This window comes from Camellia sinensis, chromosome 5 (assembly GCF_055761805.1).
Source record: "Camellia sinensis isolate YWXY chromosome 5, ASM5576180v1, whole genome shotgun sequence".
Taxonomy (NCBI): domain Eukaryota; kingdom Viridiplantae; phylum Streptophyta; class Magnoliopsida; order Ericales; family Theaceae; genus Camellia; species Camellia sinensis.
Genome location: NC_138965.1, coordinates 41,345,744 through 41,360,432, shown reverse-complemented (window position 1 = coordinate 41,360,432; position 14,689 = coordinate 41,345,744). Strand labels below are relative to the sequence as shown.

The window sequence follows — 14,689 nt, the reverse complement described above, 5'->3', positions numbered from 1 at the left end:
CACAGGACTCCACTCTCTGCATCAAACTCGGGTTCTTTTTTCTTTATTTTTTTTTCTTATATTGCATCAATTTAATTGAGTTGTTTCAAAAATTTTATGGGTTTTCAATCTTCACAATTTTTTTAGCTTATAATCTAGCTTTGTTGTTGATTTGGTAAATATATTAGTGAATAAAACAAATTTCATCACTAAATAAGAATAATCCATGAAGAATTATAAATTTTGTCACGTATAATAAAAAAATAAAAATAATAGGTGACAAAATTTATTTTCGTCAATAGATACTTCCTTTTAGGTGAGAAAAAAATTAAGTTTCGTCACCGAAACTTTTCCTACTAATTTTTTTGGATGGTGCCAAAATTTTGACACTTTTGGTGAGGAAAAAATTCGTCACAAATTATAAACTAATTTATGAGGAATATATTTTCGTCGCCAATAATTTTAAATATATATATTTTTTAGAAACTTGATGTTAAATATTTTAAGACCATTTGGTGAGGAATATATTTTTGTTATTGATAAATTTTAATATTTTAAGACCTTTTAATGAGAAAATTATTTTATCACTAATTTTAAAGAGAAAATTTTGCTATATTGAACGGTAATGAAAAAAAATAGACTACAATTTTCCACCCCTTTTTATTTTTGTGTTTATTAGTTTTTCTCTCATTTGTCTCTCTCTCTATGAAAACAAAACACGGGTTAGAGCAACTCCAAAGGATTGTCACTCCAATGGGCTAGCCAAAGGGCTTCCTATTTTACATCTTGCCTTCTCCACTGGCTTCAATTGGAGAGTGATTGAAGGCTCACCAAACTGTCTCTCCCGCGAAATGGATCTGCTCCTTCAGCACAAAATCGATCTTCTCCTTCAGCGTTGTCTGCAACTCCCTCCATCTGACCTCTTCCTCAAGGTATGGATCCTTCTATCTCTCTGTCTTCCCCTTTTTTTCAACTCATAAACCCCCTGTCTCCGAGAAAAGCAATCTGCAACCCTAGAGGCATCCAATCTGATTAAAAATTCCGTATTTAATCTCATATTTGAGACCAAAAAAGAAGAAGAGCAGGCGAAGCTCTAAACCCATATTCAAATCTATTTTCTTACTCTCTTCAGTCAATTCCACTTTATGGTCGATTCATGTGTTTGGTAAGAACGCATTAGACTTTGATTTGATCATATTGTTATAGTTGATTTTGGGTCATTAATATCTCGATTTGTTCTTTTGTTGAGTTATTCTTTGGTTTTCACATTTTGTATGCAATATCTGATGTTATCCACTATTGGGTGTTTGTGATTTATTAGTATTTTGTGAAATTGCTTTGTGGGTATTGAATATTTGTCTTTTTTGGGTACTCTTGTGATGTGGGTATGTGATAATTTATCATGATTGCTAAAATTTTGTCATGTCAACTGAGGAGATTTATTGTTTTTATCAGAAAGGTGTATTGAAATGCATGGTTTTATTGATGATTTGTAGAAAGATTTCAACAATAATGTTGGTTAGATCTCTTTTTATTTTGAAAGTAGATCTCTGTAGTTCTCTTGTTTTAGGATGCTTTATGCTGTATGGAGACCCTACCCAAAATATGTGGGTTTCCCCAATTTTTCTATCCATCAGGTCAGTAGGTGATCTAATTTAATTCTCCATCGGGGAATGGGTCAGGGATGGGTAGTCCCCAAAAAAATTGTCTCTTGACATGTATACTCTCTCTCTCTATATATATATATATGTTCATATGTGCATTTACATACCGTCCTACCAATAACTCCACAGCTGTTCCATATTGTAATCTAGATGAACTAAGTTTAAATATTATAGTGTCATATTGGTTATTTATAGACCTGCAACTGAGATGGGCCTTGGACAATGCCCCTTTTTTTGTATTTGGAAAAGAGAGGGAGAAGAAAATAAGAGAAAGAAAAAGAATGTGGTTGACTTTTCCAACTAAAATTGCTCCCAGAAGAAATACATTTATTGACAGGAATAGATTGTTGTGCTGAGATGAGAATGGTGCTTATGTAGATTAATAGATTCAAAAAGTTATTAATGGTTGATCCCTACGATTTCAATGTGGATTGCAATTCATTTATTTTCAAAACCATGGTTTCTTTAACTTCAAGCCTACTGCCTCTTTCACTTGATTTATATTCAGTTTATGTTTGACTGAAGGGCTTTCCATAGTTACACAGCTTTTGTGCTACATCTGTTTCGGTTGTGTTTGCTTAGCTCCTGCTTTTCTAGTCTCCTATTTCATAATTTAATTGAGGTTCACTCTGCCATTCCAGCCTCTTTTTTGTTTCAAGTTGAAGTTGTTTACGGGTTGTTGTTTGCAATATTGTAATTAAAGGAATATGCTAACCTTGAAAATATGCCATTCCAACCTCTGTTTTGCTTCAAGCCTGTTGTTTTTTTGTTGTTTGCAATAAATAGGCATTAGCATGACCCTTGAATTATTTGTGTAAGATTGATTAGTTTATATATATATATATATATATATATCTTTTTTGCTTATTTTAATTATGGGTGAATGTAGACTATTGACACTTTTGATTTGTTGGGGACAAACACGCCTAACTATAATTGGTGGGTGGTGTTGATCTAGAGTTTTGGTGCAATGAGGAGCCAAAGATTAGCTCATTCAACAGTGATTTTGATATGCCCCATAAACAGCTGTAAGTACTCAATTGTTGTTTTCGAATCTTTTTGAATAATTTACGGCTGTAAGTACTCAACACTAAAGAATGTATTTAGCGTCAAACACTAAGAATGATTAGAATTTTTTGCTTATTTTAATTATGGGTCAAGAGTACTGGAATTGCTTCAAGGGGGCTGAGTTCTTTCTTGCCTATGTCGGTCACCGAGACAAATAATACAATCTACCCATCTGGGTTCCCTATGCAAGAATTCAAGCCAAGCCTTAATTTTTCACTAGATGGGTTTGAAAATGGGTATGGAAGTTTGCAAGGGGTTCAAGAGACTGGTAGTAGTGCAAGGCTGTTCTTCCCATTTGAGACTTGAAGCAGACACCAAACATAGCTGAATTTGAGCAGAACAGAGGAGGAGAAGGAGAGGGTACTAGTGGGTATTGGACTGGGATGACAACTGGTTTTCAGCTGTTGAAGAGCATGTTGATACTTCTTTGGAGATGACAATGCGAAATGAAGTGATGAGGCTTATTGAAGACCTCAGAGTTGAGAGTTGAATGGTATTTGTTTCTAATTTAGTTCCTCTGATAAAAGATAAATAATTAAGCTATTTTCTTTTTCTTTTCCTCATTTTATATTTCTCGGCACATTAACAGGGACTATTGCTATTACTCTTTTCTTATAGAAACTAGTGATAACCTCATTGTAAATGAACGACTGTTATTGAGAAAGGCCAAAGAAGAAATTTTAATTCAAATGATATGTTTAAAAATGTGCTGACTTTTTGTTCTTTCAATGATCACTATGTTTTGATAATGATATGAATTATGTTGTTAACATTTAGATAAATATTAGAAACTTTGTAATGTCAACATTATTCTGCCAATGGACTGTTACAGGGCATTTTTTTTAGATACAGGCAAATGCACAAGAGAGTGAACATTAGAGTAGTAAAGCATTGGTGTGGTGTAGGCAGATCTTGACAGGGCTTATGCATAGATTATATATAACTTTGGTTGCGAACATTAAAAAAAATAAAAAAGGGTCAAGTTGGGTTGGGGAAAGTTCAAACCCAATAGGGGATGGGGATGGTAGTACCCATGAGCGATGGGGGATGGGGGATAGGGAAAAATAATTATAGGGGAATGGGAAGGGGAAATTAATATCTGCCCCATTGCCCTCTGAAAAATCTAGAAATCCCCTAGATGTTGATTTGTGATTATGTATCAATTTTAAGCAGAATATAACAATCCCAATCAAACAATCAAACAATCAAGACAAAGAGACACAGCGATTTAACGTGGAAAAAACCACAATTGGACACCTCCAACTGTGATCAAAAACCACGGGCAACAGCCACAAGACAATCCACTAAGAAGAATTAAAGGAATTACACAGGTATACTCTCAATTACCTAGCGAATCCATAACGCCTAATTGAACCAACCTTTATGTGCCTCTTCCAACCCCATCTTCACCACGGAATTGTCTTTCTGATGAGCCACTCCAGATTCCACCAGAGCTTCAGGCTCGAATTCTTCAGAATCCACAACTGAAGAATAACTCTCTCTTTTGTGTATAGCAAACAAACCTTTGATGTACTCTCTTTAGATCATGAGTTGAAAACTCAATAAAAACATCAAAGAAAACTCCCAAAGTATCCCCAGATATAAACCCTAGAAACCAAAAAGAAAATCTGGACAAGTTATCCTTAAAATCTGACCCAACACGCGAATTTATAGAATCTGTCCCGCGATCTCCGCTCGAGCTCAACACAGCCCGCTCGAGCGGACTGACCAAAAACTGCGTGCGAACAAACTGAGATGCGCTCGAGCGTAGGAGCATCCGCTCGAGCGTAAAATCACACATTCCAGTATTTTTACAGGCGACTGCAGAGATGCTGAGAGCTTCCAATCCCCGCTCGAGCGTCACTTTCCCCGCTCGAGCGCGAAGGCCAAAAATGGAAAAACTGGAAAAAATAACATGATCGAACAGGCAACTTGGAATGCATTTTTGCATTTTGCTGAAAGCTCGATCCCCGTCATAATCAGCGAAGTGGCAATCTTGAAAGCTTTATCATCACAAACTTCTCTGAAATGCTTGATTCGGGTTGGATTCGCATCTAACAACTGAAAGCCTCACTGAAATAAAAAAGCGAATAAAATTACAACTCAAAGGAGTTTTGTCAAACGGGATTGCCAAGAAATAAAACCTAACACCCTCCATTGCCATCCCTACAATGCACATTTTCCTCTACATAATGTAAAACATCAAAGTCCTGACCAAAATTATGCATCCGAATTTAAAAGAGTGTCAATATACTATTTACAGCCGTCTGAAAGAGACTTATCAAAGGCATCTAATTTAATGAAAGTAAAAAAACTCCTCACAATGGGGACTGAATGCCTTTCCTTGAAGAAATTACAATTCACATCTCTTCTTTTGTGTTGATAAATTATAATTATTGAAGAACTTCCTTTGTATTGTTGTTTTTTTTTTTTAATTCTTTATTTTTTTCTTTTATTTTTCCCATCCTTTCCCCTTCCAGATGGTTCCACAAAATTCACATGTTGGTAAATATTCACATGCTATACTTTTTATAAAATAAATTAAATATTAGTTAAAATAAAGAGTATGGTTGGAACACACAATAGTTAAACTAATTAGGTAAAATAAAGAGTGTACTTTTTTTGTACTTTAGCTAGTAAAAAATAAAGAGTGTGGTTGGAGTTGCTCTTAGCCCCTTGTCCTCCTTCTCAGCGTGTTCTTCTCCAGCGCCGCCGCCAACATCGACGTCACCCGTTCTCCTTCTTCGGTGGCGCCACCGATGTCGTATCTCCGAGCTGGTTCGCCCGTCTCCTTTAGTGTCGTGTTTTCTGTTCCATCAACACCTCTTATTATTCGACTTCTCTGTTTTGTATATTCAGGTATGGGTCCTCTCTCTCTCTCTCTCTCTCTCTCTCACACACACTTAATTTTTCTATTTTTCTATCTCCGTTTTCCTTAATTTTGTAGAATTAATGTTTTCCCTAATTTTCGAAACTAATGAGACATGCAGTGTCCTATATGTGATTTGTTGGGACTGTATTTTGCATTTAAAGGTTGTGATTTCTTCGGATTGAATGGTGGAGACATGATTCATTTGATTGTTAATGTTCATCCGTGGTAGGCAGGTAGACAATTACTTATTTGCTTGGTGGAGACATGATTCATTTCATGGCGTGTTCTTTTAATATAAATTTTCAAGTTTGGGTCGGTGAGGCCCATTTTGGGTTGTATCTAACCATTGACCAGAGCTTGTGCATAGTGGCATACGTACATGATACATCCCCCATTTTCTTCGTATTAATGACCTTCTACTGGCTACTTAGTTGAAGTCCCATGTCCCATTATGTGCCACACACGTACATGATACACTCTCATTTTTCTTCATATTAATGACCACCTACTGGATGCTTAGTTAAAGTCCCATGTCCCATTATGTGTCACATCAGTCATGTTGCCCATTTTGTTTGGGAGTGGCCATGGCTACCTGTACTTGATGAAGAATCCAAAATGCTTACTATGCTGCTAGCTTAATTTGTTTCTTCTTAACCAGCTTGAAGATTTTGAGCCAAAATGACGAATGTCTCCTTGTTGAGTTTTTTCTTTATTTTTGCAATGTGTTGAGGGTTGGCATTTGTCAAAATGATAGAGCATTGGAGCCGATGTGAACCAAAAACTATTCAGGGGTTTCGCGACAACAGCAGCAGTGAGGGAGGGCCACCTTGAGATTTTGGAGATCTTAGTTAAAGCTGGTGCTTCTCAGCCAGCTTGTGAGGAGGCATTGTTAGAGGCAAGTTATCATGGTCGTGCAAGGCATGTGGAGTTGCTCATGGGATCTGACCTGATTCGTCCTCATATTGCAGTGCATTCTCTTGTCACTGCATGCTACAGAGGGTTCATGGATGTGGTAGATGCTCTCATTAAGGTAAAAAAATCATATTCACTTACTCAAATGGGCTGTCCAGCAGCAATTTTCATAAAATTTACATGCTAAAAACATTGTAGCAAAATAACCAATGACTAGTGTTACATTAGGTTTATCATCCAATCACATCAACTAATTTATAAGAGACAAACATTATAGTCATTTCAATCATTAGGTTATCTTTGGTTTCCCTTAGCTTCACCATGGTCCTTCTGAGTATTGCTTTCTTTCCCGTTAGTCATGTCATTTGAGTTAAATACAACAGTTGCAGCTTCTCTTCTCCGTAACACAAAGAATATGCTTACCATGTGGGCTCTCTTGTAAATTGAAGTGGTTGAAATGAGATGCTTTTCACTAAATTTCTCCAGACAAACATTTTGCTACTTGTCAATTTGCTAAGGTTGAATGGTTGAATTATTCAGACAGATTCTGTGTTTTTTTCCTCAAGTAGTGTAAGAAGAGTGCCATGTGCAAATTGGAACATTTACTGCTATGTGTTTAATAGGATCTGGGGACTAGTTAATCTCTTGAATGAATCTCTCTATGCTTTATATCTTGCTAAATTAGCATGCCATTTTGATATAATAGTTGTTGCCTATTTGCAGTGTGGAGTGGATGCAAATGCCACTGATCGGGTGTTGCTTCAATCTTATAAGCCTTCTCTACACACGCGAAGTCCCAGACCATAAATTTTCAATTGAAATTTATGTGTTTTGTTTCTTAATTGTTTTATATTTGTTGAACATTTTCCAGTATATTTGCAACAGTTCTGTGAGTCATCCTTTTCTTTGATTGATTTAATATGAAAGCTTAGTTTTGCCAAGTGGTTTTTAGTTTGACTTTCTGTGGAGTGCTAGATATCTAGTGTACTAGGATGGCGGCCTCTTGGTGTCTTTAGTTAATACTTAGCTTAATTTATTTATCCATAAAAAGAAAAAAGAAAACTGTTTATTTTAACTTCTTTTGATTATATTTTTGAAGTCTATAGTTATGATATTCTATTCAATCCCTATGTTTTTACATTTTCAGTTGATGATTTTGTAATACTAAAAAACTCTTGCTAACTTTTGCATATAATAATACTCAACAGGGGTGGAGCATACTCCTCTATCAGACAAGTTAGGATTATGTAAATCTTGGTGGAATTGCTCAACACTCAAATACTGGAACAGCGGGGATTGGTCATTTGTTTGTTCTTTTGGAGTTGACCCATCTTGACTTGGTATGTTAATTGCTTTTCTTTCTCTACCTTGATCTGAGTTTTAATTTTTGTTGGGATTTAGTTTAGTTTACTCTCTCTGTTGATGTGTTGCCATAATAAATTTTTGATAAAATCTTTTCAAGGCTATGATTTACTAATATGTGTTTATATATACTGTTCAATCATGCTCCATAGGCTACAAGAAAACCAGTCTTCATATAAAGAGTGAGGATAATATTGATAAATCCAAATCCCGTAACTTGCTCTCTTTTGTTATTTCATAATTGGAGAGTGAACCAATTATGCATTTTTTTTCTTTTATTTATTTATTTTTAATTTCAAATTAGTTGGATTATGAATTAATGGAGTCGAGTAAAGTTGAGTTCTTGTTTGCCAGAAGCTAAATTAAAAAAATTACACTGTGTTTAAAGTGATTTGGTGAGAAATGAAGAGAGAGAGAGGGGGGGAGGGGACTCTTTTTTATGTTTGGTTTATAATTTTGGATTTGTTGGTTCTATATATATTTGGTTTTATGACTTTAAAATATCTGGCCATACATTGAAGATTTTCATTTTGGATTTATTGATTCTATGTATATGTCATATTTGTATATGGTAATACAAATATTTTATATTAGTAACAATCAATGCCATTATTCATTTTCTATTGATGCAAGGGATGAAGAGTCAGTGTGATGAGAAATTGTCCGATTTTGTCTTTTGTAAGACAAGAACAGTCTCTACAAAAATAGTAAGTCTATTCATATGCTTCTAGTGGTTTCTGAATTAATTTGTGTTTTTATTTTTCAGGTCAGAAATTTCCTGGAGAGATGCAAAATACGGTCAAAGAATTCAAGAACTTAGCTTTTTTTCAAGTTTTTTTTTTTTCATTTTTTAATATATGTAATCACAGTTAAAAACTTTTTTATTAATTCCTTTATATATACTTTTGAACATTTAACTTTCATTTATGAAATATATGACGTTATTCCATTCAATATATAGTATATAGTGTGTATTATATTCTTCAAATGCGCGTCCAAAAATAATATTGATTATTCTTCAAATATGTTGAATTCTTTTTTTTATCACAGGTTTTATTAGTTATTAATCACACTTAAAAGATGTGATCTAAATGTTTTCAATCACACTTAAAAGATGTGATCTAATTGTTTTTAATCACACTTAAAAGATGTGATTTAAATATTTTTAATCACACTTAAAAGATGTGATGAAAGCATTTTTTAATGACACTTAAAAAGTGTGATTAAAAATGATCCCTTTTAATCACACTTTCAAAGACCACACTTTAATCAAACTTAAAATGTGTGATTAAAAAACATACATCACACAAAAAAAGTGTGATCTTTATCTGTATTTGTAGTAGTGTTTTTGAAACGAAGTTTGAAACATTTTATGTTTAAATGAATGGTTAATTCAGTTAAATAGAAAAAAAAAATTTCATTTTTTGTCTTCTACCCCTTTCAATTTGTGCCCTTCAATAGTTGGTGACAATGTGAAATGTTGTTTTGTAGGTGCATTGCATGTGCCTTGTTGGTAGTATACTTGGGGTTGTCATATGGCCTGTATGTTCCAGATTGGAAATTTGAGTTACTGAGATCAATTTCTATGCCGCCCACAAATGGAAGCTTTGTTTACACTGTAAGATTATGCTCTATACTCCTTAACTTTCCTGCCAACAGTCGATTTGTCAAGTTGACACTCTCTTGGAAATTTTAGGGATGTTGGTAGGGAGACACTTAATTTTTTTTTTTTTTTTTTTTTTTTTTTTTGTGTAGTTGTGTGTGTGCGTGTGTGCGTGTTTATTGTGACTTGGTTGGATGGTGAGTTTGTTGACTTTGAAGTGGAATGAATGTGTGAGCTTACTTTCATCTCCAGTCACTGCTGTTGAATTTGAATATTCCAATCTTCATGCTTTTTCAGAGCATGTGATTTATTATGGAAACCATGTTTTGTAGTGTTCAAGTCAACTTAAGACGGGAGGATGTCTATGCCATTCTTAGTGATTATAGTGATTCTCAAATATTACTGCATTAAGCATCAACTGATTTCTTTCTTCTATTTGATATTGGGACATATATAATAGCAGAATACTTGCTAATATGTGAGAAATTACACAGAAGATAATCATCCATATTACAAAAACTTGTGAAGTTTGTCATATTAGGTGACATGTTCCACAAGAGGAGATCATGGACCTGCCTGTAATGCTGCTGCAATGATAGATCGTTGTGTTCTTGGTCTTAATCATCTATATACAAAACCTGTTTGTAAAAACTTGAAGGTAACTCGATTCTGAAGGTAAAATTTTGTAAAATTCTGGTTTGCATTCTGCAATCAGTTGATTCCTATATGGTATCCCCTTCACAGGAATGCAATATTTCCAGCATTGGCCAAATTTCAGATAATTCACCGTCATGGTGTCATACTCCTTTTGATCTTGAAGGTATATTAAGGTGACCAATCTAATCCTTTCTTTTTCCTTGATGATGGTACTTCAAAACCTTTGTTCTATTATGTATCGTCTTATCATTGCTGTCTTCGTTGTTATTACATGAAAATGCAATACACTTGAGATATTGGTATTTTGAACTGGTAAGATGACGTCATTTATATTTGACTATGATTAAATGGTTCCTTAAATTGGATTAGTCATGAAAGCATATTTAGATTTATAACTTATATGATTCCGGCACATTTGTTTAATAGTTTGAGTTTAGATATGCATAAGTGACTATACTTCATAGTTTATTAAACCTTCAAGGAGTTGTAATGTGTACTGTTGACACCCTGTATTTGAAGTTCCTTGACAGCTGCTGTGACGTGCATAATTGGACTTCAGTATGGCCACATTCTTGGACAATTACAGGTAAGACATCTTTGCACCGATTGATTGTTCCCTTGTTCTCTACTTTTTAATGATGAATGGCCATATGTTCTTTACTTTTAAATGATAAATGGCCATATGTTTAATGATGACTATCCTTTTTCTCCTTATTATTTTTACTTTTTAAGAAGACAAGGTATTAGAAGGAAAAGTAAAAAATTAAGGGAAATAATGATAATGTTAAATGGGATTTTCTGCACTACCAACATTAGAATTCTGTTTTTTTTTTTTCCTACTTGGTTGAAATTGACCTTGGGTGCTCCTGTTCGTTTGAGAAGGATGCCAGGAAATTAAAATCTGGATTTAAATCCACAAATTTATACGCTTCAAATCACCAAGATACTGATATTTGACTTTTTCTTTTCCTTTCAGGTATCCTTTTGAACAAACCTATGTACACAATCGGTTACATGCTGGTTACATTTGCATCTGCAGGAATAACATTTTCTGCTCTGTATATATTAGTGAGTTCCAAACAATAACATTAAATTGAATGGTTGAAAACTTTCAGATTGCACTTCGTGGATTTGTTGTTAATATTTGGACAACAAAAATATATTTTACTCACCTTTTCCCCCCAAAAAAAAAAAGAAAAAAAAAAGAAGAAGAGGATAGAACTTGATTAAAGTAATATTCAGTAAAGACACAATTTATCTTCCATTGCCACATACTCACCTTTCCCCCCAAAAAAAAAGAGAAAAAAAGAAAAAGAAGAGCATAGAATGTAATTGAAGTAAGATTCAGTAAATACCCAATTTATCCTCCATTGCCACATGCTGTGTTTGGTTGGGGAGAAAAATGTTCCAGGGGGAAGCTTTTGAAGGAAAAAGTAAGGAAAGTTCATAAATTATAATCCTTTGTTTTTCCTTTCGTGGGCAAAATTTTAAACCTCAGGCTTGTTTGACTGATGAAGGAAAAACAACATGATTTAGATTATATGTGCTTTTTTGTTCTCTACTTTTCCTCAATTAACAGGACGACAGATGGAGTTACTAGTTAATTTAGATGATATGTGCTCCAAACTAATTGCATAGCATACCAATTGAAAGTGTCACCAGTCATCCGTGTTTTTTTTTTCCCCCCCTTATTTGGGTTGCCCTATGCAGGGGGATCCCTTCAAAGGACAATTTAGAGGAGATGGTATCCTATGACTCGTAGATCGCCGTTTTGGTAAGTTTCGCTTGTTTTATGTTTTATTTTTCTCATGTTGGTTAGTATATACTAGTTAAAGCACAGTAGTTTCACTAATTATTAACTAAGATTTAACAAGTTTCAAAATGTATTTAATGAAAATAGATTCAATAGGGTATCCGGTTCTCCCGGTCTTTACCTGGGACAATATGTGAATAGTGTTGCAAAAAAATCAATAATGTACACACTAAACACTGAGCGCTACAAAAAGCGACTTTAGACAACAAGAATATTTACTTTTCCTATACTTATAGTTAGAAATGTGGGGCATAACAGACCGTGAGCTGTGAGGAGAACACTGAGATAACAAGTCAGTTGTCTCAATAAACAATAATAGTACAATTCAATGCAATGAAACGCTGTCCTAATTATTTGTGGCACTAAGATGAGATACAAGGCAGTTGTCTCAATAGACAATAATAGTACAACTCAATACAATGAAATGCTGTCCTAATTATTTGTGGCACTAAGATGAATCCCATAACGCAGCAAGTCCATTCTGTTTAGGACATAGGTTAAAGTAATACATATTATTCTATGTCTTTTCTTATTACCTAAACCTGCATCTATTAGGTCCTTTTATCCTTGGAAAATATAAGAACATGCCACTAGTCACAAGTGCTACAATTATAAGTCATCTTTGCACTTTGGTCATAGAAAATATCAAATTTGACTATTAATCAATAACTCCACACATAGCATTGGAACTTCTCCACTTTCTTTAAATTTCGAAGTCATAAGAGCTATAGTTTATTTCGAAGGAGCATTCAAGGAATGAAAGTACACATTTCTACACCAACACCCACTTCATTCTCTTGGGGGAAAAACGGAGATTAAATCAGGTAAAGAAAAAGAGTGTTAATCAATTTTTCGAATAAAACTAGGACAACCAATACAGGCTTAGCAACAATACACAACTTCTTATCTTTCTAGTAAAACAGAGTGCAAGCGAGGTAAGACACAACAGTTTCACATTTAACAAGTTTTAATGTATTTAATGAAAATAGATTCATTAGTTACTTTTTACTTAGCATGACCCTTGTTAAAATACACACTAACCAAAGAAGAGACAAAACTATGTGTTTACTTTTTTGTGTATTTTTCTAGGCAGTGTTGGAGTTGCTTTAAGTTAGTGATGTGATTAATAGGAGCTTTCCATGTACAAAGGAACTTCTGGTTGTTAAGCTAGACTCATTGTGTACACAATTTGTATTGACATGGACAGAGAGGTCTGTACAATGTAATTGATAATATGTTAATATTTTTCTTGTTTATTTTCTTTGCAGATTGATTTTTGATGACGTTTGGAAGCATACTTGCAAATCAAGATCAAGTGTTGAAATTTTTTTTTTCCTGAACTAATACTTAGTTGCAAACTAAGATTGAGTGTTGATTTTTTTTGTGGACAACACGGTAGTTTATTTTGGGATTTGCTTTGATGGGTTTTTTTGTTATACTTAATGGATTATTATTAAAGTTGTTTGATGGATATATTTTGATTTATAATATAAATTGTTTAGTGATTTTTTTTGTGAAGTGGTGTATAATAGCTAGTGGATTTCCTAGTACAATTAAAAGGATATTGGGATATGAGCAGGGATATTTGTGAAATAATAATTTAAATTGAAATATAAAATATGGAACAAGTTTAGTGACAAATTTGTTGTCATTTGTACTTGTTATTGTGACAAAGTGATTATTCGTCGCTAATAAACATTTTGTGATAAAATTTATTGCAACTTATATATGGAATTTTTCACTGATTTTGATGTTTGGTGACTAAAAATTTCGTCGCGTATATATATATTTGCGACAAAATATATTTCGTCACCCATGTATGACTTTTGGAGACGAAAAATTTTGTCAATTTTACATCTTATTGTGACGAAATTATTTCCTCATCAATGATCAACATGCGTGACAAATTTATTCGTCAACTAAAGTTATAAATATGGTACTGAATGACTATTTGGTGACGAAAATGAGAATTTTTGGCGACAAAATATTGTTTTATTGGTGACAAAATTATGACTTTTGAAGACGAAAAATTTCGTCATCTTTACATCTTATTGTGACGAAATTATTTCCTCTTCAATGATCAACATGCGTGACAAATTTATTCGTCAACTAAAGTTATAAATATGGTATTGAAAAACTATTTGGTGACGAAAATGAGAATTTTTGGCGACAAAATGTTGTTTTATTGGTGACAAAAAATTTCGCCGCTGAAGTAATTTCATTGGTGACGAAATTATTTTTCGTCACGTTGGTTTTTAGTGACAAACATTCAATGACGAAACCGGTGACGAAAATATTTCCTCACAAATATCTATAGTGATGAAATTAGCTCTTTGAAGACAAAAAAATTTCGTCACTCAAGGCCCAACTTGTTGTACTTATAATAACAAAACCAAATAATCATAAGAAATAAATGTGAATTTGTGTGTTGAGAGTACATATTGGAAGCATTTGTGATTTGCTTTCAAAATATTCTATGGACAAGGAAACTATAGATGCTTAAAGTGGCTCGGTATTTGCATAAAGAAAATGTTGTTAGATTAAAGTTATTTGTGATTTACTTTCAAAATATTCTATCTAGGTTTTGGAAACCATATTAAATGATGATATCCAGGCTTGCCAACAATCTTTATAATATCAGCAAACTAGTAAAAATACAAACAAATTTAGGGAAAAATTGGTTAAGATAATTGGTTTTTGTGGAATGAAACATTTTATAGACTTAAGCAAGCTTAGGAACATATAAGATTCTCTCAGTG

The 14,689-nt window shown here is 33.6% G+C and overlaps 1 protein-coding gene across 6 annotated transcripts; it reads left to right on the top strand.

The window, feature by feature from the left end:
* Nucleotides 1-650: 650 nt before the first annotated feature.
* Nucleotides 651-13,442, top strand: LOC145790589 (uncharacterized). 6 transcript variants are annotated; one of them, XR_014329420.1, is made up of 9 exons: nucleotides 3,060-3,204; nucleotides 5,404-5,570; nucleotides 9,349-9,475; nucleotides 10,002-10,118; nucleotides 10,205-10,290; nucleotides 10,637-10,703; nucleotides 11,094-11,185; nucleotides 11,828-11,891; nucleotides 13,199-13,442. XR_014329420.1 is itself a non-coding variant. In XM_082868700.1 (8 exons), the coding sequence occupies exons 3-7, from the start codon at nucleotides 9,443-9,445 to the stop codon at nucleotides 11,870-11,872; spliced, it is 348 nt and encodes a 115-aa protein (XP_082724826.1). In that variant the 5' UTR covers nucleotides 3,060-3,204; nucleotides 5,404-5,570; nucleotides 9,349-9,442; the 3' UTR covers nucleotides 11,873-11,891; nucleotides 13,199-13,442. The 6 variants fall into 6 exon arrangements, 4 of the variants coding, with proteins under 4 accessions (XP_082724829.1, XP_082724826.1, XP_082724827.1 ...); XR_014329421.1 differs by lacking the exon at nucleotides 13,199-13,442 and adding an exon at nucleotides 12,674-13,192; XM_082868700.1 differs by lacking the exon at nucleotides 11,094-11,185.
* Nucleotides 13,443-14,689: the final 1,247 nt, after the last annotated feature.

What these genes read in the sequence shown, in the direction of transcription:
- LOC145790589 (XM_082868703.1), top strand. Translation starts at nt 9,443, where the DNA reads ATGCCGCCCACAAATGGAAGCTTTGTTTACACT. An exon ending in ATGGAAGCTTTGTTTACACT is followed by an intron (nt 9,476 to 10,001) that starts GTAAGATTATGC and finishes TTGTCATATTAG; the next exon opens with GTGACATGTTCCACAAGAGG. An exon ending in CTGTTTGTAAAAACTTGAAG is followed by an intron (nt 10,119 to 10,204) that starts GTAACTCGATTC and finishes TCCCCTTCACAG; the next exon opens with GAATGCAATATTTCCAGCAT.